The sequence below is a fragment of the Poecile atricapillus genome, chromosome 3 (assembly GCF_030490865.1).
Source record: "Poecile atricapillus isolate bPoeAtr1 chromosome 3, bPoeAtr1.hap1, whole genome shotgun sequence".
In the NCBI taxonomy this organism is placed as follows: domain Eukaryota; kingdom Metazoa; phylum Chordata; class Aves; order Passeriformes; family Paridae; genus Poecile; species Poecile atricapillus.
In genome coordinates this window covers 85,121,365-85,146,852 of record NC_081251.1, presented here as the reverse complement: position 1 = coordinate 85,146,852, position 25,488 = coordinate 85,121,365, and the positions used below count along the sequence as shown (strand labels likewise).

The following is a 25,488-nucleotide window of genomic DNA, read 5'->3' as shown; positions in this document are numbered from 1 at the left end:
AAATGGGAAGTCTAGAAACTTAGAAACTGCAGATGACAACAGACTCATGAACAAATCAGCTGGAGATATGCAGTTAAGGACTGTCAGTCTTGCAAAATCTGCCAAACACATATTATTTATAAATCACTGATATAGTTTGGACTCCACTCAAGGTAGAATTCCAACTGATAAGAAAGGAGAGGCAAAAATTACTATATTCACCTTGAAAGAGCTGATGGACAGAATTGCACCTATCACATGTGAAGATTAAAAGATAAATAGAATTTTTCTCCTCTCTCTCTGCTGACACTGCTAGTAGAGATACAGTGAGCCTTCCCACAATATTTAGGTATTAAAAGAACCAAAATGAATCCACTAGCTTATTAAACATACACTTCTAGAAATATACTGAAGCCTGCAAATCCCAATCATTAGAAGTCTAGCCTAGGTATGAAGTAATACAGAGAAGAAAAATTTTCTTTTGCACATCTTCACACTTTCTCTTATATTGGCCAAGAAACTGATCTTGAGCTTTTCTTTTACAGGAGATGATATTTTCAAATTAAATTTTACAGCTATCAAATATTCTCCTTCCTATTTCTTAATTTTTACTATTGTCAGTCAATTCATACAGACTCATACAGTATCTGTTTTACCTGCATAATGTAGTTACATTCCAGAAGCTCCATTTTGGGGTTAAGGTTTAGTTTCATATATGTATATGCTGGTTCAAAGATTCTGTCATATAAACTTTGCAAAAGTTCAGCTTCTTGAGAAGTACGTTTTTTCAGCCATGCCTGAAGAAAAAATCCACAATAATATACTCTATAAAATGTACAGCAAGGTATAATAAGGAGCAGCCAGCAATAATTATCTTACCTGCAATATTGGTCTCCAGCTGAGGACAGAAGAACTGATGAAGACCATACCCATTCGAGAAACTGTTGCTGGAGAGGCATTCTCAATGTTGTGGACCTCAAATAACAGTTTACATGAAGGAGACATAGGAATTCGATCTCCATTTGCAAGAGTGAGGGTCTTGTTATCATCCAAAACTGAATTTAAATTCTCAATCCAGATTGCATCTACAGGACCATCTAAAACCAGAAACACATTTTCACCTGGAAAAATAATCAAAAGAGAAATAGTTAATATCATATTGCTGAAGAAACAAGAAAATAAGTGTAGAAAAGATTATTTGGAACTTAAATGTCATATAAAAATTTATTACATTTATTGTAATTTCTGCCATCTATATGGATGTTCATTACTGAATAAATTGCATACTCAGTTGTCATCCTGAGAATCAGATCTTTTGATATTGTTTTCATAATTTCTAGCCACTTTCCCAGGAAAGTAACTATAAACATGTTTTTAAACATTCCATTAAAAATATACCTTTGATAGACATCTCTCATGGCCAGTGCAGTTAAGAAAGTAATAACCTGATTATCAAATCCCTAGTCGTTGTCAAAAACCTATAAATACTGAAAGAGCAAATAAACCTTGTTCTTCTTCTTTCATCTCACTTTGAGCTGCATCTATGTGAATCATTTAGTGTCTGACAGTGACAGTTAAGGAAATATTTTTGAAACAATTGGTGGCAAATGAGAACACAAATATACCTTTGTAGTGTTGAATATTTGTTACCTTGGCTGGCTATCAGATAGAAATTGTGCTACTCCCTCTACGCTCCCTCAACAGGACAGAGGGAGAGAATACAGTGAAAATGCTTGTGGGTTGAGATAAAGACCAGGAGATCACTTGTCAGCTGTCAAGCATGGGCAAAACAAACAACTTGTAAAAACATTATTTTATTGCAAATTAACACAGATATGGATGATGAGAAGCAAAGACTGTCACCTTGAAAATTAAACCTTCTGATCTTGTTCTCATAGTTGTAGCTAATTTCTCAGAAAAGTAAGTGTAAACATAGATGTTTACGCATTCCTTCTAAGAATACGCATTCCTTCTAAGAAACGTGTTTTGATGGATATTTCACATGACCAGTGTGCTTGGGAAGGTGGTAACTTCATTATCCAATCCCTGGTCATTGTCAAGAATCTGTAAATACTGGAATCAGGAAATAAAGTCATGGGTTTTTGTTCCAACACTGAAGGTAGTAGTGTGAATCATTTTGTATCCTTTAGTGACACAAAGACAAATACTTAGAAGACCTTCACCCCACTCCATTTCATTTCTCCAGATTCAACCCTTCTTCACAACCTAATCTAACTCATCTTTCTTCCTCCTCCTGCACCAACCCTACTCCAGCAGCACAGGGAGGTTGGGGAATTTAGTATTTTATTGCTAAAATGAGGGTTCTTTGAGCAACTAAACAAGAGACATTGAATACTCACAGTTAATGAAACTCTCTCAAGATACTATGCTCACTCCTCTGTTCTTAAAATCTGTTTATTTTTCTTATACTTTGAAATATAAACATAGATGTAAATGCCTAAGTTTTGGCAATTAAATTTTAGAATTGTGGCTTCATTTGAAATACAGAAAGTTTCTAATAGAGAAAAAAATATGCATTTTCAATGTAAGAAATTCAACTGTCTTTTAAAATACACATCCTTCTAGGAAGGTTCCCTAGAAGAATTCCCTTTCTTTAATATATTTATTTTTTCAGATACAAGTGAAATATTGTGAAAAGGAATTTCAGTATTCCAATCCTAAAATATTGAAATATAAATACGGGAAATCAATGTATGTAAAACCATGACAACAACATTATTATCAAGACAATGCCATTAGAACAAATTAATCTAATTTATGATTTATCAGCTTCCAAATAACATATCTACACTATAGAACTGAAGTGGCAAGAAAATTATTACTTTTTTTAATAGTAGTAGGTATACTACTGAAATAATAAATCTTTAAACTAGTGTCCTTTTAAGAGGTGTAATCTCATCTCATATGTTCTCTATAGTTTTCCTCAAGAAGAACATTTGTGAATTCAATATGCTTTTTTCAATACATCATTCAAGATACATTTTTATGATACCAAATGGAAAGCATTTACATACCCTTTTTGGTTTTCAGTGTTTTCCTCCACAGAGTAGAAAAGATTCCATCTGTCCAGTCATTAGTTGCAGCATCTAGTTTTCCAAACATTTGAGGAGCAGTAATAGCTTTGGGGTTCATGCGCATTTCCTTATGAGGTTGGCCACATTCTGTGAGTGCTTTCATTAATACTGTTATGACCATCGTTTTGCCAGACCCACTAGGTCCAAGTGTCATCAATCCATGACGTACCAGATTAGTTTCATATAACTATTAACAAAATCAAAATAAAAGATACAAAAATAAAAATAAAATATATAAAAATAAAAATAAAAGATATAAAAATAAAAATAAAAACATGCTTTGGAATTTTTGCTTGCACTTAGTAGTGGTTAAGATGTATTAGACATTCAAATTATATGCTCAGGATTGAAATGAGCATGAATTTGCTGAATTTTAGTGTTTTGTGGAAGAGTACACATCTTCAGTTTCTAATCTTTTTAGTGCTAAGAAAGCTTACTATAAATGGTTCACAGAACTAAATTTTACCTAAACTTTTTTAAGCAGCTGGAAATAGTTTTGTGAGATTTGAAAAAGGATCTTCTATATTATTCAAAAGGAAATATTAATAGTAGCAAAACTTTAATGCTACAGAAGTATGATTAATTACTACAGTGCTGAAATACCTAATTATTTGAAACAAACATAGGGACTGCACTTTCTTCAGAACTATGTATGGGTCTAGTTTCAGGAGAGTTCTCTACTGAATTTTCTATTTGTCTTTTAATACTAGCATTAGGTTTGCTATGGAAGTGTTGAAACATAAACTTTGAAGGATTTAAGATATTAGAAAAGCTAAAGCCTTAATTAAAATTAATCCTTGCTAAATCTAATTAAAATAGAGAGGCCCTAGAATTAGGAGTTAATCATTAGCTACTAACTAATTGTCTGTCAACATTATGTTTGTTCAGTTGGCCTTGTAATAAGAAACTAAGAATCTTGTAAGGAACTTCAAGAACTTAAGACAATTGCAACACAGAAACTAATTGGAAACACGAAACTAGGAGCCTGGCCAGGGGTTCATTTGTCACTTTGTATTGACAAGGTAGAAAGGTCAGAAAGAGGAAGAGATATATTTCTTTCTCCCTTTTGTGACCCCTCCCCATAATAAAGACCATCGACTCATTTCAAGGAACAAACTGTGCATGCTTAATTGCTTTTTCTTAATTAGCATAGGAAGCGGGGAGTGGGTGGTAACTGGGTTATGAATATGTGTTTGTATTCATTATCTCGGTAAATAAGAAGTCTGTATTCACCTGCATTCAGGGCCATGTGTATTAAGCGGTGTCCCGACACATTGGCCCAGTGCTGCCAATAAACATACACTCTGTAACCCTAATAGTTTAAAGAGTCTTTGTCCGTCTCAAGTTGGATACTGATACTGGATCATATCTATATTTTGGTAAATCCGTGTCAGTCTGCTTATGCAAGTATGAATTAACTTAATGTCAGAAAACAGTGGTAGTCTTTATGGCTACCAAAATCTTGTAAGATGAAGCATGTACTGTTCTTCCTCTGTAAGCTGAATAAAGGCTTGTATCAGTCCAGGATGAAGATCTACAGGCACCACAGTGCAAGTCCCTTGCATTGGTCTTCCTTGGTATGGTGTACACACAACCTTTAGTTTTTCGCATATTTGATGTGCAGGTTCTACGGTAAGACTGTGGACAAGCCAATAACACATTGTTCTGACTCCTGATTGTGAAGAATGTTTTAGAAAAAAAAAGTTTTACCTGAACAAGCTTAAGATTCCATGGTGGATGGTTAACCAATCCTGCCTCTTCAACCTGATGAGCTACTGCAGCCTGAAGCTCATCATAGGTACTGCTGTCCAACTGCAACCCCGGGAAAAGATCATTGATAAGACTGAGAAACAAAGGCTCATCTTCATCTATCTGAAATAAAAAAAAATATTAAATGTTTAAAGCATGGCTATCCAAAGAGCATTTCCAAATCAAAATTAGTCTCTGTTTTAAAAGAACAAGCAGTAATAACATACTTTCTAGATACAGATGCTTACAAACAGCTAACAGGAGAACTTGCTACAAAAATAGCATTTTGAAAATGTCATCCATAAGCCATGCTAAGGAGAAATTTAAAATGGAAGGAAATTTTGCACTGAGTAGACACTGGGGTCTATTTATAAAACTGATTTGGAAACCACTTGCAATATATATTGGAAAGAACATCCTGTCTGGAAAGAAATCTTTAAAAGTCTGATTTAGTGGATACTCATTATTCAACTTACTTATGGTACAATGGTCAGTCTGTCCACAAGTCAGGACACTGAAAGTCACATGCAGATGTAAGCCACTATTAATGTATTTGAACCTTTGCATAATTAATGCTCTTTATAAGTCTAATAAACTCTCTATGCTGTTCAATGATAACATGAAAGTTATCAAATATTAGAGAAAAGAATGAGATTTTTTCTGAACTCATAAAAAACCAATGAAATATCTATTGGGCTTGCCTCTACTTGGTGCTAAAATATTAAATTAGATTCTTACCAGTTTAGAAAGATTCATATCTCTTAACCCTCTCATGACAATACTTAATTCACCTTCAGTTGGCCTGGCTCTCTTTTGAGCTCCAAGAGTCCTCAGTACTGAAAGGATATTCCTCAGACCAAAGTCATAATGGACCTAGAGAGTGGAAGAAGGCTTATGCATCAGTAACAAGTTCTCTAGATTTATTTTATCCATATATCAAGCCTTATTTGCATATTGTATAGTACAGTTGTCCTGCCTGGAAAAGGTAGCTAAAATAGGAATTGTTGCTGTTGTTTAGGAATTATTCTGTTCAAATAAATGAAGAATAATAAAGTTGTTTTCAGGAAGATGTGTATGTGGAATAAGGTTTTTCTTTCCTAATTTAAATTTAATTAATTTCACCATTTATCATGCCATACAGAAAAAATTTTGTATCTCTGAATAGCAGGGTTCTAAAAAACTAATTATTCCATTCTAAACCATGTCTTTTCAACTAAGGTATCTTAAAGCACAGACTTCAGATCAAGGCAGTGTTACGGGGACATGATCATCTTAAATCAAACTAAACGTTTCTCCTGTGGTTTCCAGTTTCCAATTTCCAGCTATTTACCCTAGGCCTAGATAATATTTACAGAAAAATTATATGACTGGGATAATTTTTGTCAGGCTGACATGTTTTGGCAGAGAAGCTCATGCACATGGAACTAACTAAAAAGCAACATTTTTAACAAAAAAAGGTGCATATACAACACCATATTAATGATTTAATGTAGTAATTTAGTAAGGAATTTTATAGAGGTATTTATTTAAATTACATTTAAAGTATTTCAATATTTTGTAAAAGGCACGGAAGTGATGTTTCAGAAACAATCTGCATAACCCAAAAAGTAGATTTTACTATGTAAATACAAAGGGAATACATAACATTACCTGCTTAGTGAGCTGCTCCTCACAAAGTTTATAAAGAACAAAGAATTTCTTAGCCAAGACCACATTATCAATAAATCCGTAACTTGCAAGTTTAACCCTTATAATTATCTGAAATACAAATATTGTAGAAATTCCATTAGTTTCTCCTGAAGAGAGGTCAGCAAATGAAAATATATTTTTTCCTTTCAGTTCATCAGGAATTATACCTGTCTATCTGGAACCATCATTGCAACAGTTCTAAACTGAATTTTGAGGTTTTCTGGTAGCTCTTGACGCCCAGCATATCCAGGATTCTAAATAAGAAAATATAATGCATCATTATTATTATTATTATTAGTAGTAATCCAAATAGCCTCCTTTTTATTGTTCAATAAAAATAAATGCATGTATGAATACTTAGAGCAGTTTGGAGTTAGAAGCCTTGCCTATCAATTATTGTAATTTTAATCCCCTATTAAGTAATCTTGGATTGCCATCTGCCTTGGAATTAAGAAATGTACACTTTAAAATTTCCTGTCCATGAGATTACACAAAATAGTGCTATGAAGCCTCATGAATCCTATGCCAACAAGCCTATAGAGAGCTTTTTAGCAGATGGGGGGCACAATATAATAGTAAAGGCCTGTCTGCACAAACCAGCCTCTGGAATAAGTCGTAATATTAAGGGCTAAAATCCTTGAAACTTGCCTGCAGAAAAGAGAGTAAAGCAAAACAATATTCTTGTGTACAAGGGTAAGAATGTAAACTTGTGTGTACTAGCCAATAGTAGCTTGCTCTGCCCGCGGACCCTGGAGAACCCTATAAGAGGCATGTTAATAATAGAAATAAACGGCATTCACAATTACTTCTGTGAAGACTGGTGAATAAGCTGGCCGTCTTTCAACACAAGACAGCATATTCTCAAAGTTATTACAGGAGATCGAAGAATTTTTACATATCCACATAGGTACCCATTAGTCAAGACCTCCGACCCTGAAAAATATCTTTCTTATATCTCCCTCTTTAAGTGAATGCTCTTTTTCTACCCCCTCCCTTCAGTATCTTTCTCATTAATACTGTTAAAGTATTAATACTACTAAACTACTAATATGTTAACATTATTAAAACATTTGTGAATTATTAATGCATTACTATTAACATTATTAAAGATATGTTAGTAAAGTGTATTAGTGTTTCAGTCCTCTCAGTGAGCACAGAAAATTCTGCAAGTTTGGTAAAACTCTTAGTCTGCATGGTGAACAGCAACACAGCAATGAAGGGACATAATTATGAACCCTTTCAATAATATTAAAGTCAAAATGAAGGCATGCCATTCATGAACAATCATATAATTTATGTACTGTGCATTTAATCTAATTCTATAGTGACATTATTTTATTAATAAAACCAGTTATTCACCTTGTCACATAACCTCTATGTAGTATAATTTGTCACTTCTTTGAAATTATTACTACACTCACCATAGTTAGGAAAATTCCAAACTCTGGATTTAAATCTACACAGTCTCCATCAGAAAAAATGAACTGTTTTTTTTTTTCTTTTCTTGCTGTTAAAATAATATAGATTTGTTGCGCGGCTACTGACAAGACAGGCAACTCGATTCTATTGAATTCATCAAAACATCCCCAAGATCCAGACTGTGCAAGACCTAAAACAGGGAAAGAAAAAAATATTATCTCTTGTCTTTCAAGTATATTTGAGTATCTGGACTAAATTACTTTTCCTGCAAGTAATTAAGTCATATTAGTTTTATTTATTGCCCTGTGGTCAAGGAAAGCCAGAGGAAGGAAAATAAAAGATAAATCTAGAAGTACTATATTAATAACAAGAATATTTTTTGAACAGGATTATTTTCACAGTTGCCTAATTTCTGTTTGGAAAAGTAACATGTATGCAGTAGCACCTAAGAGAATTGTTTTTCCTTTCAGAATGTTTTGTAAGAAAGCTTCTAACAGCATTTATTCCCAAATGATACTGAACTACCAGCAAACCATGTTTTTCTTGCATGTATACTGAAAGTTTGCTATTTAATTGTGAACAATTTATGCAAGTCATTCAGGGTTTATTTGTGTTGCGCAGTTAAGGCTAAATCACTTTGAAGACAGTCTGTCATTAATTTTGTCACTCAAAGATTTTCTAAAATTTTAATGGTTTTCAAATGGGCAATATGTTTATAAACCCATAGCTTTAGCCACTTCTATGTCTCTTGCTACCCAATACATACAATAACATTACTCTGAAAAATGAGCTGACAGAAATCTTGTGAAGTTCAAGTCCCTTACTTAGACCAGAATAACCCCATGCAGTAGTACAAGCTCTGTGCTGACTGGGTTGCAAAACTAAGCATGAATCAGAACTATGCTCTCACAGCAGTGGAAGCCAGCTGACTACTGGGTAAGAGCATAGTCTGCAGGGTGAGGCATATCACTGTTCACCTCTACTCTGCACTTGTGAGATATAAGCTGGAGTACCATGCTCACTTTGGGGTTTCCCAGCAGGGGAGAGACACTGATATATTGGCATGAGTGCACCAAATGGCTGCTGTGATGGTCAGTGGCTGGAGGGAGGACATGACACAGTGGCAGAAGCTGAGAGAACAGCATTTATTGAGCCTGAAGAGAAAGCAAAAGGAAAAACCTATTGTTGTTGACAACTAGTTAATAGGAGGGACTGAGAAATTTGATTCAGGCTTGTTTCAGAGGTGCAGAGGAAGAAGAAAAGACAATGGATGTCTGTTTCAATGTGGAAGATTCTAAGTCAGAGGAAGTATAAAAAATGTGATAATGAGAATGAGCAAAACACTTCAGCAGAGGTGTTGCAGAACATCTATCCCTGGAGACCGTCAAAACCTGACACGAATAAGGTACTGAGTAAGCACCCTGCTCTACCTGCACGTCCTAAATGATATATGGAAATCTCTTCTATCCTACAAGAAGAAATCTTACCTTTGAAAATCCTGCCCAAACCTCTGAAGTCCATTTGATCAGAGCAATTAAAGACTACTACGTATTTTCCCAGAGCCTTTCCCATGTCTTTCGTTGTTTCTGTTTTACCAGTTCCAGCTGGTCCTGCTGGAGCTCCTCCCATGTTCATTCCCAAAGCTTGTGCTAAAGTTATATAGCACCTACAAATATTAATTGATGTTAATCTATCAAATTATATTAAAGATATAAGTCCATATGTATAAAATACAGGTAAGTTATACAATAGATTCTACAGCCCTACTTCATAAAGCAATTCCATGGATTTCAGTGCAAAAAGGTCAGAGAGGTAAAAGGCACAAAATATAGCATTTAAGCATTACTTATAAAAGAAAAAAAACCAAACCAACAAACCAAACAAACAACAAAAGAAACAAATCCTAGTGTTAACAACCTAAAAAATTAATGCACATCCCATAAAGGTATTTCTCATTAACTTTTCTGGCAACTATAAAGAGCATGTTCTGCTGTATCACATTCTGCAGCATCCTAACCTGTATACATTTAATTATGTTATTGTTGTCTAAATCCAAGTGTGAAAGAATAAGGATATATGGATGGCCCCTTTCCCTGTTATGGATAAGAAATAGTTAAAATTCTAGAAAAAAAGAACCCTAAGCTTTAACCTTTTTGGTTTTTTTAAGTTTTAAAAGGTCTGGACTACAGTTTTACTTACATGTGAGCCTTAGTTATGATTTTCATTCATGGCAAGGTATGGAAGAGTAATGCTAAAGGAATTAAGCTAAGGGGTATCTTCACTGTCAAGTCAGCATAGTTTGGACACATTCTAACTGAAGTATTTCTGGTTTTAATCCATAATTAGACAGAATTTTATAACTAACTGGTTCCTCAATTTAGTTTGAATAACTGTAATTTGTTACACCAAACTTGCACTGCAGGAGCTTTCTTGTTTTCTATATATAAGAAGTTCTGAAGTGACAGGAAGCGTTAATCTCTGCTGTTCTACTTCAATCAGTTTTTGGGTAGAGTTTAACAATTTTACATCAAAAATACTCAGTTTCTGAGGGCAATACAATTCACTGCAGAAATCTACTGAACTTTCCATACTGTCACAATAGCAGTTCTATCTCTTCTGGAGAAATAAAGGTATTTAGAAAGTCATAGAGGCACATATACCACACATATCAAAGTAAATGAGTGTAGGTTGGAAGTTGTTTTTCTTTCTTGAGGGGATCTTTCTGCAAGTGAAGTATCTCTTGGTCCTTTATTTCCTCATTTGGTTAAAAGTGACATCTCAAAAAAGGATTGAATGGAGAAAGAATGTGGACAAGGAAGGAAGCAAAGAAATTCCCAAGAGGAAAAAAATAAATACTGTTCTTTGTTAAACCACATTTGAAACAAAATGACCGTTTACTTGCCTGGCTACAGAAGAAGGAAGGTGAGTGCATACAGCTTTTACTTAGACTTTCAAAGAAGCCACAGAATCTTCAGAGAATCTCTTACAATAAAACTTGAAATATTTGACCTAATCTTCTCTTCAGTATACTGCTAAACTATATGTCACTATATAACCTTAAAAAAGTAAATTTTATTATTAAATGTTCTTTTTAAGACTGGGCAGTGATAAAGGAATTAGTAAGTGTACACATTAGTGGGACCCTATTTTACCTTTTCTCAAAGAGTATACTAAGCAAATGTATGAGAATGTTTTCATGAATGATCTAGCCCACACAGGACTTAACTCAGATTTTATCTCTTCAAAGATACATGCTAAATAAACACTATAGATATTAAAAGTACTCCTTATCTATAATTGCATTTCTAACCTGTCTGTAAGAGGTGTTATAACCAGACGATCAGTGCAACCCAGAAATTCATTTTGGTAAATAAAATCAACATCTGTAATTGCTACGATGACGTGATCATAATCCTCTTTATAGTAGAATCTAGACTGCTTTAACCACTCAAAATCAGTTGGTGTTTTGATGTTCATTTTTACCTTAAAAGAAATAAAGGGATGTGTTATAATTGAGCTTCTACACTTATTGCCTTTACCAACTGTGATAAAATGTTTTTCTGTATGTGAATAATGAGTGATTACTCAGATTAAAGTTCCTGTAAAGTAAGTAAACTTAAATACAATAAGCATGACATAACATGCTCAGATGTATGCTAAACTGATATTAAAAAACACCCTGACTGCTTAACCCAATCATCCCAACATCTGTGTTATCAAATAAATCTTAAACTGCTTTGGTAGGGCAGTCCACTTTCCAAGTGAGAAATGCAAATAGCACTCTGTTACTCATTGTAACAAAGGGCATGATGAGGGAAGGATGTGACTGAGGCAGAGAAGCAAAATGCTGGATAATCTAAAAAGCCTCTGGAAATATGCAAGGGACAGTGTTGAACAATGCCCTTCCTCACAGAATAAAGGTATGGTAACAATTCAGCACGGTCTCAAAAGTTCAAGTAGAATTGCAACTATCGTCTGATTTTAGTAGGTTTTTTGTTTGCTTGTGTTCTGTGTCTCCTTAGGAATGTGCAGCCATGTGCCAACTGAGATTCTGTAAATCCATGAAGAAATGATGTTACAGTTACAACATCCTCAGCACTCAGCTTCTTAAGTTATGCAAGTAAGAGTAGTACAACTGTTTTTCAAAGGAATGAAATACTTCGTTTTGTCTACCAAAAAAGACTTTCTAGAAGACATGGAAAATTAAAAAATTCTAAGAAAAGTGTAAACACTTGGCAAAAATATTTAGTTGATAGAACTAAATAATGTTATTCTAGTTTAAGCAAAACTGTATTATTTTTATGGTGGTGAGATTATGGACATCTTTCTCTTATATATGCATACACATGTAACTGTAGCCACCACATATAAGAGTATTATGATAGAAAATGTATTTAGTTGTCAGAAATCAAAATCTATACTTTACCAAATCATCAAAAATATCACGCTGATGCACATGAATGGTAATAAGTGTTTCAAATTTCACTCTCTCAAACTTGGAAAGATCCTGTGTGGTCTGGCCAATCAATGTATTCAGAATATCCAGAAATCTAGCATTGGTGACATCCATGATTTTTTTGTCATCCTTAGCAGTGCGTAGAGCTTCTTCTCCATCACGTGTCCACAGTATTTGAATTCCCAGTAATCCAACCTAAAAGTGTAATACATGAAAAATATACAAAGGAATCACTTGTTGAACCCTAGCTGTTACAGAAGGCTTAGTTATAATAGGAATGATAAATTATGGTGTAGACAGTTCCAAAATATCACTATATCCAACATGAATCTATCTCACCAGGACACCATGCCTGAATTAATTTGCTCTGCTGCACAACTTGCTGAGAAAGCATTTTAAAATGTTACAAAAATTTGTCTCATAATGAGATATACTCAAGCTAAGGACTAGTGTCAGTTTCCCTTCTACTCTTTTAGAGGATCCAGTAATACATACCTAAACTGGATCTGGGGGAAGAAGACCTTCTGAAAATTTTCCATTGTCAATTTGTAACTAATTAAAGAACATTAAGATGCTGTGAATTTTCACTGAAATGGCTTGCCTTCTAACACTCTGTCATGCCTAGAGTACAGCCTAGAGCACGTTGAACTCCAAATCATTTTGCTTCCAAATAAATGTCGAGGGTTATAGGATGTTGTACGTAAGTTATTGTCTCAGATTGGTTTTGATTTACAATACTCACAGCCAAAATTTACAAACACTGTGCCCCTTTATTACTTTTATTACACACATTTCAATATTCACAAAGCACCAAGCCCTAAAAATTTTACTCAACGTCTCTTTCTATTTTTCTGGCTCCCTATGCCTGTACTGAAGTAATGGTTACAGAATTTGTGCATTAGAAGATAGCCTGATGATTTCAAATGGTGAGGTATCATAGGTAGAGTCTAAAAAAAGATTGATTTTAGAATGACCAATGAGTCAAAGGAAAACAAAAAATAAATAAAATAGATATTTGGATGTGACTATCTCATGCTATCTATAACAGCAGCTACTGAGCCAGGAAAACGTCAGTTTGAAGAAAACATTTTATTTGTCAGTATTTTGCCTAATTTCTTCTCTCTTCTGTAACACAGATTTTCTTTGTAAAAATTCCTTCACCAAACCCTCTCAAAACAAACAACATTTGGAACATAAGAACTTAGCAAGATATGAGACATGATCTTTGCAGGTGGTAGTAAAGCTACATCAAAATGTCTGACATGAAACAAGGCAGTCCTTATTTGTTTAAGGTAGTGAAAATTTTCAAATAAACACTGCTGAGACAATACAGCTTTAGGATAATTCTGTTAAGTATTCAAATGTATTGATTTTTTTAAATATAGCAACATGCTGGCCTGCAGAATTTTTACTAAAACTTACACCCAGCACTGTACCAGTCCGCAAGTTACAGATTCAGAATTAATACAGGATGGGAAGCAGCTCATTAATTTTTAATGAAATTTATGAATTATAAGTAAGATGGATGAGTTTCTAGAATCCTTCAACATAGCCTTGTACTAGGACTGCATTATCATAGTGACAAATACATAAACTATGAGGTAAATCCTGTAAATTATGAGATAAATAATCATAATCATAGCTCTTGCAATCTTAAGTTATGAGAGAAATCAATCTGCACATGCAATTTTACTTTCAGCTGAAAGGGATTCAAAATCCATTACAGAAAATATAAGCTATACTTTAGATTCTCCAAGACAACTAAAAAAAAAAAAAAAAATCTAAAGCAGATGGCAAGAAAAATATTATGCTATATACTGGGTATCAAAATCAAAGTGGTTTTGGATTACCTTCTAGTGACCAGATCCTTCCCCTTGCTTCCTCTATGAAAACCTCCTCATACTAGCAATCCCATGTGCTCTTTACCTTCCACCTGCCCCCAGATACAACCCAGACTGCACACGCATGTCCACATCTTGTATTCTTACCTGTGCTGGGAATTGATTAAGAAAATTCAACAACTGATATCCTGGGTCACTAATTTGGTAAAATGCTGCCCTAATTATGCCATGCAATGACTTCTGCTGCATTTGCAATAAAATCTTCAGCCAAATTTCTACTGGTCCTTTTGCAATCACTGGAGTGTCCAACTGTAAAATTAATGAAAGTAAATATATAAAATAGAACATATTTATCAACCTTCTGCTCAAGAATGTGAGTTACTACATAGTTACTCAATTTCTATTCACAACAGCTACAGATTTTACTTCAATTAATATCCAAAAAACTTATTTAATGAAGAAATATTCTAGTCTTGTTAACAACAATCCTTGAAATATTTATTTTTAATTAACAATAATTCATCTTAATACATCTTATATGTTCAATAATAAAATTATTTATCTATTAATGTTTCTGGAAAAAAAATCATATAATTACTGGAATTTTTTCTCCTTCTCTTGATATGACTGCCAGTATGCGATCATAATCCTTTGGGTGAAACTCTACTTCATTTATGTTGTCAGATATGGAAGTCAGATGTGGCTGTAAGGATAATTCAGGAATCATTCAATATAAATATTTAGCATTAGCAAACAGAAAAAAAAAATCTCAAATAAGGTTATCCTGCAAAATTCATCTGAACCTACAGATTAATTTCTGGCCATCTGTAGGTAACAATTACAGAAATTGTTGCATAGAATTTTATCTCTGTCTACTGTATTTTTACAATTTCCCAAGATGATCTAGCAGAGATCAACTGGATTATCTCAATCAACCCTCAGCAACAATCCAGACTAACTGGAAGAACTTTGCAACGTGCAAAGCAGGAAAGCCTCACAGGGTCCTTTTTTTAGTTCAGTTGGGAAAGAAGCCACCAGCAAATCACTAGATCAAACCATGTTCTAGTGTTCTGAATTCTGAATTCAGAAGATTGTTTTGAATTACAGGTAACAAAATTTCACATTCTGTTAAAGAATGGAGAGCAAGAAAAACAATTTTTTTCAACCAAACTTTATAAAAAAATTTTGCATCCCATTTTATGAAATGCTTCTATGTATTCTAATTTTTTTATGTAAGTAGAAAAAAATCATTAAGTTCATACCTGGATTGTATGAGAATCACTTGCTTGTCCAAGAATTTCAACAAGTGCAGGATCAGAAATAAAAAAGAATCTTGGAAACAGCAGTCTTTTCTTCTCTAAATAACTTAAAAATTGAACAAGATTTTTTTAAACTATTTTTTTAACTATTAAACTATTCCAGGTTGCATTTTTTTCTATATAGGGGTGTAAGTAAGACTGAAATACAATTAATGTTTCATACAAACTATTTACAATACAGTAAAGCAGTAAAAGACAATTCATACCCTGTAAGTGATTTCTGACATACTTCCAACTGTTCATGTAAATGAGGAAGAAGTTGCTCCATAGTATCATCTCCAACACAGCAGGCAACTACATTTGCATTTTCATGAGCTCGTTGCATTATTTTTACCCATGATTTGTCAATATTCTGAAAACGCTTTGCTTCCTGTATGTAGGAAAACCAAAGTATAATCTGTTGAAAATTATTGCACAGAAAGCTTTTGGTACACAATATTAGGCAAGCATTGTAAAGTTTACCTGGGGTAACTCTTTTGCAATATCTCCTGCTACAAAAACAGCTTCAAGATAAATCCATAGGTTCTGCACAACCAGCCATTCTTCAATTATGTGTGAAGAGTTGCTTAGTTTATAAACCCAGCTCTGAATTTGCTTTTTAAATGCCGTATTGTATCTAAAAGTGTAGAGGAACATAAACTATTTAATTCTAAATAAAGCTATTATAAAAGAAATACTTACAATGATGGAAAAAACACCCCAAGCCTAGAACAAACTAACTTGTTTCACATAGAACAAGAACAACATTATGGAAAGATTTTAGCAGCTTGTTTACATTCAAATATATTCAGTTGAGACAAAAGTTGTCTCAATTGAATGTGCATGGAAGTCTTTCTCATAAGGGTGTTCTTCATTAGGCCTTGTAATATTTTGTTTCATTAAAAAATATTATTTCAAATTTACTGCTAATTTAGCTCAATTATAGTATTGTTACTATCGCAGTGTATTTCTGAAAATGCCATACATGAACAATGCCAAGTACCTATTGGACAGTAGAGAATCCAGAACCATTAAACTGTCCTCCATCAATATCATAATTTCTGCTGATTCAATTCCCTTTAACAGTAACTCTCCTCTTGATTTGAACTGTGCAAAGCTCAGACTTTGGGCTCCCCAGGTTTCAGCTACTTGAGACAGTTTGGCTTCTATATCCTTTTCCTTCATAGCAGAAATGCATATATCCTGCCAAGAAAGAACCACATTTTAGACTCTCCAATCTTGTGAAATGAATTTCCTAATACTGTATATCCAGTCATAGAATATTAAAAGAAGCAGATATCACACTACAAATGTTACTCACTGAAATTACTTGTATGGATAACTGAAAAAAGCACTTTTGGAAATGGATGAATATGTATTTTCTGTGGTGTCACATTTTGTTATTTCTGTGTAAAAAGATATTTGGATCACAACTTCTACAAGGCTGAGGAGGGGTAGTGATTAGATTCCTCATCAGATGAACTCTGACTCTTACCACACTTCAGTTTATAGAAATACAGAATCTAAGAATAGTTTAAGCTGGAAAGGCCAAGTCCAACATTCTACTCAAATCAGAACTTAATTCAAAATTAAGCAGATCACCTTGGAATGCTTCCAGATAAATCAGCTACAGATATAATAAGTTTTTGCATATGTATTTACCACAAGAAACATGGAAACCCCACTGAGTTCTCACAAATTATATGGGGTGGTTTTTTGAAGTTGTGTGGTTCAAAACAAGCCATAATAATCTGGAAAAAGTTTTAATATTAAATATTATTAAGCATGAAGTCCTCATCTAAAATTTCAGATTTATCTACAAAACTATAAAGCAACCACAGAGGTAAAAAATTAGGTGATCATGAGCATTTTAAGTTTCATCTGAGGATTTTTTCTTGCATCAAAGAAGCTAAGAAAATCATAAAAAATAATGGCAGGAGGATTGTGAAGAGATTATCTAAAAATAAGGTTCTAGAGATTCCAGCTGCTACCTCTATATTTGTTCACATAGATAAGAGCTTCTAAATAAAACACATATTGCTCTAAACCAGTGTGGTCTGATTGAGAATCAAGGACTTTAATGAAGTAATTATTTTTAAAGAGAGTAACCATTTTATAAACAATCACATTATTTTTGCTGACAATATAAAATTAACAAGGAGGGGGAAAACATATGCACCTACCTCAATATCTTCTTTATTTTTAAGAATTGGTGCTTCCATGATGTTTCGAAGGCAAAAGGTCTCAGATTCTACATCAAATAGATGTCCTGTTGTTTCAGAAATACGATCCCAGTGTCTTTGCTTCATTGCTTTGTCAGACATCATTTCCAGCAAAGAACAACACTCAATAAAATCCTCAATTCTTTTCTTGAGATCTGAAAATGCTTGCCAGTGGTGGAGGCCTTTAGGTAGTCTACGGCACCTGCATTTAAATTAAAGTGATACAGTAGTAAATGCCCTTTCTGTCACAACAGAATTGTTTAAACAAGAGTTTATAGAGTGGATTGTATTAAGGTCAATATTTTCTAGGTCAACTAGCCTACCTGTTTCAGAAAAACTGATACAAATACCCTACTTAAAAATCATAATATTTAATTGTCTCAAACAGTGATATTTTCCCTGTAAATAAAGACAATAAAAAATACCATCGTTTCCATTAAAACATAGTTATCTCCTGCTTTCAGAAACTCTTTATTGGAAAAGAAAAAAAAAAGAAAAAATAGTTAATTAAGTTAAATTTCAAATATTAAATCCTTGTACAAGTATAATATTTACTTCAGTTTAATACACATGGCATTTATTAATATACCAATTCAGAGACAGACAAAAAAGTGAGATAAATATGACTGCCTCCTCCACTTTTGGTTAGTGGTTCTGAAACCATTCACTAATGAGAACTATATATTTCTAATGTGGAAAAAAGCCTGAGAACAAATAAATGAATATCCGCCACTTTGACCACACTTTCAAAGAGCCAGCACACCAAAAACTGAGCAGGTGACCTACCACCGGAATGCCTTGTTGCAAATGGTAAAGTATATCCGTATCAGGAAAAACAATAAATCCTTAGTTTTGCATCCTTTATCACTTATTTCTCTACCTCCCATTGGTATGATTTCATATTCCCAGTAATCAGGATCAATACAGCATATGGCTTGGAGCTATGTCAGTGCTGGATGGTTGTCAGTATGTTCATGTTGGTTAGCTCCCTGCTTGATGTCGAACTGGATGTTTAACACTTGCCTGCCTTTCTCTGAGGGAGATAGAATTTTGTGCCCATTATACTTGTGCGCAAAACTTAAAATCAATGGGCTACTCATCTGTGATAGATTTGCATTTAAGAAACAAAGAGAAACACCTAAGGAAATTTAGGCTGCTGGAGGCTGATGGGAGTTTTTCTCCTGGCCAATACTGGCCATTTTTGAGAACTGACAGTAGTTTTGACCATTAAAAGTGAGATCAACCTGTGAACACAACCTTAAGACCGAAGCCCGGGAATTTCTTGCTCTTTTTGGTTTCCGGCTTTGAAAAGTAGCAGAATTCCAGCTGGCTCCCATCCCCTGCCCCGGCCATGTGGCTTGGGTTGGGGATGGGCTGGGCCTGCCGTGGTCCCTGGGCAGGAGATGGGGCCTGCGGGGCTTCTCCCCAGGCCGGGGCTGGGCTCTGCTGCGGCTTCCCAGAAAGCTTCCAGGGTGGCTGAAGCTTTTCCCTGGGGGGCCCTGGCTCTAAGTGCTGCTGAGCTGAAACCTGGCACCATGAACACCTGCAGCTTGAGCAAGATTTTAACCCTTTTACCACCCAGATGAGACTTGCAAATTTAATCCTTTTTCCAGGAAGAAAGCAACAGAGTGATCAACAGGTAAAGACACAACATAAACTATCAAAGACAGTGAAGAAAGAAATTATGCTTCAGATGAAGAGAGAAATAAGGAGATGCTTTAATAAGCTGAAATATTCTTTTGCTAAAACTATGGAGATAGACAGTAGTGTTCTGAAAAATCTCCTTTAATTCATGCAAAAGTATTTTGAGAGGAATAGAGTATTTCAAAGTGTGGATCTAAGCAAATAGTGAAGTAGTTGTGATCCTATAAAATGCTGGAATAAAAGAAGAGAAGCGATAGTTGTTGAAGATTTGTGGCCCTTAAGAAGCAAAGAGAAAACATCTGTTTCCAGAAATGCTCACAGAGACAGATAAGAGAACTTCTGCCTTTGAATAACTCATCCTTAAAATGAAACCCCTTGACTTATGACCCATAACACACCTCAAAGTGGTGTGAAATGAGAGAAGTGAACTGATAACAGAGTTTTCCAGGTGGCTGCATCAGAAAAATAGGAAACCATGAGAAAATGGTTTTCTTGTGACAAACTCCATAAATTGACAGAAGAGAACTTCTTTTTCTCTACAAAAACTGATAAAAATACTATAGCAAAGTTGAAACTGTTTTAACCACCAAGTTTTTTTGTCTCTTTTGTTGTCATGTGAACAAAGAGAATAGTTAAGTAGTGGACAAAAAGAGTTTCTAGAAGTTTTGTTCTAATTTCTTATTCTTGTAGTTTTGTTAATAAACTTCATTTAGTCCCTTTAAGTTTTAAGCCTGTTGTGCTCTTCTTCTAATCCATATCTCACAGCAAAAAATGAGCAAGTTTCCTAGTGATTTTTTAGCTAATGCTTTAAAACCATGACATCATCCCAGTTGAAGAAAGCTTCCACAAATAAGATTTCAGTCCTCCTAACCTGTTGGTTGGTTTAGGTAATGAGCTCAGCACTTCAACTGATTGCATGCACTTCAGTTATCAAAGCTACAGGTAAAAGGCTGCTTAACTAGAAGTATGGTGTTATTTCATTCCTTCTTGAATAATCTTATTGTTTATGATAAACCTTATTCATGGAGGTTTTGATAAATATATCAATAGCTTTGCTGAACTCTATCTCAATAAACTAAATCTTAATGCATTTAACATTACTATTCATACATTAAACATACCTGGTTTGAAAATCCGTAAGTTCAGTACTGATTTTTTCAATATCTATCTCTGTCCAAAGTATGTCATAGTAACCATTGATAGTGCTTATTACAGTATCATATAATCCATACAATTTCTGAAGCAAGCTTAACTCCTTCCTGGGAATAAAGAAACAATTATGCCAATAATTTCAATCAGCTCTCTGGAGATCTCATAATATTTAAATACACGATATATGAAATAATAATACAAAAAATAGAGGTAGACATTTAGAGTATGTTTCTTAATGAAGAATACTTCATCAAAAAAGAATCCACAAAAAAGAGCAGATGGTTGGTGCTAAACACCTAATATCCACACTAAACATATTTGGAGGAAGATTTGCTTCTGTCTAGTTCCCCAAAACTCCCATTAGTCCAAAAGAAACCTAGGATATATGTCCTAAGCTGGCTCTGCAATGCAGAGCAGAGCAGGGCAGGTAGAAACAAACTGTCAATTTACTTAGAAGCACTTTCTGAATCTGAATTAAACTCTGATCTAAAACCAGACATAAACAGTGAGATCCTCCTCTGGTGTGAATAATCATCAAACATTGAAATGGCTGGCCCAAAAACTTTAGAATCTGATCATCATTTGTACAGCTGCTTAAGAAATTCAGACCTTCATAAAAGCTGTAGTTTAATTCTTCTTATATCACAATAGAATGACCTTTCGTTACATTTTCTTCTTCACTTTCTACCACATCTTAATATATAAATGCATATTTTTATTTAAGTTATGTCCAGAACAGGGCATATTGCTTCTTTATATCATATTTATACACAGTAAAATCATCTGGTATCATTCTGTTACAATAAGAAATACTATTTTAAAAAATAAACAAATTAATTAAAAAATTATAATTTTATTTATTTATCTATTTTTTTTTTATTTATTTTAGTCAAGGCAATGGAAAACTTGAATATTGTAATATTTCTGCCTTTGGTGTAAGCCTAAGACATTTTAACATACTTAGTAACATAATGAAGGTAGCCATATTTCCACAGTTACCTGACTTTATGCAAAATGTCATACTCTGTGACAGGTAATCCAAACAACCGTTCACCAGATGAGTACGTGATAAACTTTCTCCACAGCTCATCAAAGTTAGCCTGATTAAGTTGTGTTTCATACAGATCAAATGAAAATATAAGTTTATATGTTTTAACTTAAATTTGTCTAAAAATACATCGCTAAACAGTTTAAAAATTTCATTCGGTCTATTAGAAGTATATGTAAAATATCTGAAAATATTTTTGATCTAAACAAATACATAGCTTTAAGAAAAACACCAGAGTGCCAAATAACACAATTACTTTTAAAGTGTAACTGCTGTCCAAAGGATATAATCACCATAGAAAAATGGAAAGAAGAATGATTTTCACAACTAGTATCCAAAAGTACAGAGCATTCTCTTGGCAAAATAAGAAACACAGAAAATTTAACCAGAATAATTCAATTTTCAGTACATATTAGATGTATTAGAAAGATTAAGCACCTTCTCTTAGTCACTCAGTGCTTTTCACAAACTCAGAATTTACTTTATACAATCTATACAATATGTTAGACTCACAAAATTACTATTCCATTTAGTATAAATTACTAGGACCTACTGTTCAATCTACTAAACTTGCAGAAAAAAGAAGAAGGGTTAAAACTAGAGAAAATACTGCTCCTAGACTTATGAATTAAGGTTCACAACAAATAAATAATAAGTTGAAAAACAATTATCTAATAAAAAATGTGATCTTTAAAAGATTAGAAGATAGGCTCATGATTGCTTTGTAACCTGGCTTCTTATCAGACATAATCAAGGTGTCATAATTGACTCTTCCCTTTTCTACTGCTTTTATTACTTCAAATTGATAATTTCTGCTCACAAAATATGGAGAAGAAAGGTTACAGATCAATCAATCAATCCTTCCACATTAAGGAAAACATTGCATGAGAGAAACTACAGATAACATAATATTATATGGAACATCCAAATTATAATTTAGTAAACTTGTTATTATAAGCAAGTGCAGATTTAATTAGTTAGCTGCAAATTCAGCAGTTTATTTTCTTACCTGAAAGATCTGCAGCCTCTTACTGGCTTCCTGAGGTGGAATGCTTGGAACCATAGGCCCTTCCTTTCAAATAAGCAGTTAACAAAAAAGTAATATTAATTCCCAGAGTGACAGAAGGCCACTCTATATTTGCAGATCATTAAAGAATACATTTTTTTGTTAGTCAAACTCCAATCAAGTTATGTATCTTTGTAATTCAATACTTACAATGGTAAATCTAAGAAGAGGTAACTTTTATGGAATTTAAAATTTCTTACCTTAATTAGACTTAATAAGATTAATCTCTACCTTTTCATACTTCCTTATTTTGCTGAAAATAACAAAACCCAGACAGTGATCCTTTTTAACGCTAATGTGTGTGCAAAAATACCACAACATGTACTACAGTTTCTAAATTAATTTGTATTTTATAATTACAATTTCATTATAAGTTGTATCACCAGTGCTTCTTTTCTTTCTTTATAGAGTTATGTGCGCTACTACTTCTTCACAGTGAAAAGTTTGACCTACGGTGATGACTACTTAACAACTATGGCATCAAACATCAGTAGCTGAGCAGTATAAAATTCTAGTATGCAACTCCTGCAAAACAAAAACATTGAAATACTGAGTACAAACAAGCCCTCCCTGCCACTACTAAATTAATTTACCGTTTCATATGCTGTTTCAAAGTGTGATACATCCTCCTGAAAAGCTGCAACTGCTTCTAGCAAATCACTCTTAAATTTGGGCTGAACTTCAACCAACTCATCTTGAACTGCAGTCTGAAATGGAAAATATTAAAATAAATTAATTCTCTAAGGATCAGGAGCAGATATTTGAGTTAGATATAAATCAAAATTATGAATAAAACATCTCAAATTTTTGAACAGAAATTGATTATTTGAAGCTAAATAGTTTTTTTTCCCTTTTATGGTGCTATATTTTCAATTTTTGAGAGGAAAGGTGGAGGAAAAAACCAAACCACCTCAACCAAAACAATAACAAAATCTAGGATTGGCCTTTAAAAGAATGTGTTTCATTACAAGGAGGTGGTGGAACAAGATCCTATTCTCTTTCTTTTCTCTCCCCAAAAAACCTCAAAACCCAATCTAATAGAGTCATCTTCCTCACAAAGGACTCAACCTTCTCTTTAATAAATTTTATTTTCTTTGATCAATATCTTAAGAGAAATAACCTAGACCTGGACAAAAATGTAAAACATACTCTTGAGTCCTTTCCTGAGTGATTAATTTGTAGAACAGGACTTAAGTTAATTGATTAATTGATATCTGCATATTTCCATCTAGCCACATCAACTACATAAAATACTCAATAAACCTGGAGTTTTTGAGGGATACAAGGCTGTCTTAAATAATAAAGGTGAATGTACAACCACCACTTAGATGTAAGAGCACTGGCAGAGTATGTGCTTCTTAGAAAAATGTAACTTAAGGGTAATAAACTCCCTGATCAGACAAGAATGACAAAAAGAACTGGAAATGAAATAGCATTTTCTTGCAGGTTTTATACATATATTTAAAAGCTACAATAGTATTTAAATATAAAAGTTACCTATAAAAATGAAATTAGAAAATTAACATACTAAGAGAAGATACAGACACTACTGCACAACTGATGTCAAGAGTGAGGAATCAGAGAGGATGGACAATTGGTCTCACACTCTCATTTATAACCTGAAGAAACTCACATGTTTTCCACAAACAGAAAGCAACATAATTTTATATACTCACAGCTTGGTTATTTAATTTATTAAAAGCATATCTCATTGAATCAACGCCTTCTGATTCCTCTTTCGTAATTTCCACTTTAAATGCATTTAAAATGCCGTAGGCTTCCTAGATGGAAAAAAACCAAACAAACAAAAAAAAACAACCTTAGGAATATATTATAAGTTCATTTGAGGAAACAGATCAAATTTGTAAAAAACATTTCGAAGAGCATATGTTCTTATATTTTAGGCGTAACAGTTTGTTGTTTTTTTAATAAGGATGAGGAATGAAGAACTAGGGAACAACAGCAAAAACTATTTCTTCAGAGATGTCTTGGATGAAAGACTAGGAAAACAAACAGAAACACCATAGATCTAATATCAGAAAATATAAAATTTTATCATGTCAATGGTATTTTATTCCAATTATCTACATTCTACCTGAGTACAGATTTTGATGGATTTTCCCTAACTCTGAATAACTGTGCATATTAAGTAACACATCTGTAAATATTTTACCATATCATCAATAAAACCTTTTTTGTTAAGTTTGCTGAACTGTCAAATATATGCATATATATCTGTAATGGAATGAATCTTTCTTATAGTTTGTTCTCATTGGCAATTTTTTTTTTAAAGCAAAATATCTTTTGCTTTATGATCCTCCTCCTACACACACTGCATTATTTAATAATAAGATAATTTTCATATTTTATTCATCATTTGCTGGACTCACTCCAGTATGCCCATGTCTGTCTCATAATGAGAAACCCAGCACGGGACATGATACTCCAAATAAATCTCATATCCCAGAGCAGAGGAAATCATGTCCCTCAACCTGCTGGCAAAACAACATGTAAAAGGCTAAGGAGACCCTTAAACCTTTTTGTTGCAGGGGGACCTTTTTGGCTTATGTTCACTTTGGTGTACTTTCAAAAAATAACTTAGTTTTTTTACTGCAAAGCTGATTTTTACCTAGCCTGCACTGGTGTCTAGGGTTACTCATCCCCTGGAGAAAAAAAATGTAAGGATGACTTGTTAACATGACTAGCCCTACTGACATTGACAGAATTCATTATATTAAGATAAAAAGGAAGTAAATGTTTGTGAGATATGTGAAATATAAGTAGTTTGGGAAAGATCATTATCTTAAATATTCATCTCAAAGTGGCAGAA

At 33.6% G+C, this 25,488-nt stretch overlaps 1 protein-coding gene across 1 annotated transcript in view; it reads right to left on the bottom strand.

The window, feature by feature from the left end:
- DNAH8 (dynein axonemal heavy chain 8) overlaps positions 1–25,488 on the bottom strand; it is a 125,471-nt gene that overhangs the window by 60,843 nt on the left and 39,140 nt on the right. Inside the window, 23 exon segments of the mRNA XM_058835725.1 lie at positions 636–776; positions 859–1,100; positions 3,015–3,261; positions 4,785–4,946; positions 5,562–5,696; positions 6,474–6,581; positions 6,680–6,766; positions 7,934–8,121; positions 9,419–9,597; positions 11,242–11,414; positions 12,358–12,582; positions 14,376–14,537; positions 14,827–14,931; positions 15,491–15,593; positions 15,754–15,917; positions 16,010–16,163; positions 16,530–16,729; positions 17,710–17,950; positions 20,514–20,651; positions 21,544–21,644; positions 22,602–22,664; positions 23,252–23,365; positions 24,335–24,439. Of these exon segments, the coding sequence (XP_058691708.1) occupies positions 636–776; positions 859–1,100; positions 3,015–3,261; positions 4,785–4,946; positions 5,562–5,696; positions 6,474–6,581; positions 6,680–6,766; positions 7,934–8,121; positions 9,419–9,597; positions 11,242–11,414; positions 12,358–12,582; positions 14,376–14,537; positions 14,827–14,931; positions 15,491–15,593; positions 15,754–15,917; positions 16,010–16,163; positions 16,530–16,729; positions 17,710–17,950; positions 20,514–20,651; positions 21,544–21,644; positions 22,602–22,664; positions 23,252–23,365; positions 24,335–24,439 (3,537 nt within the window).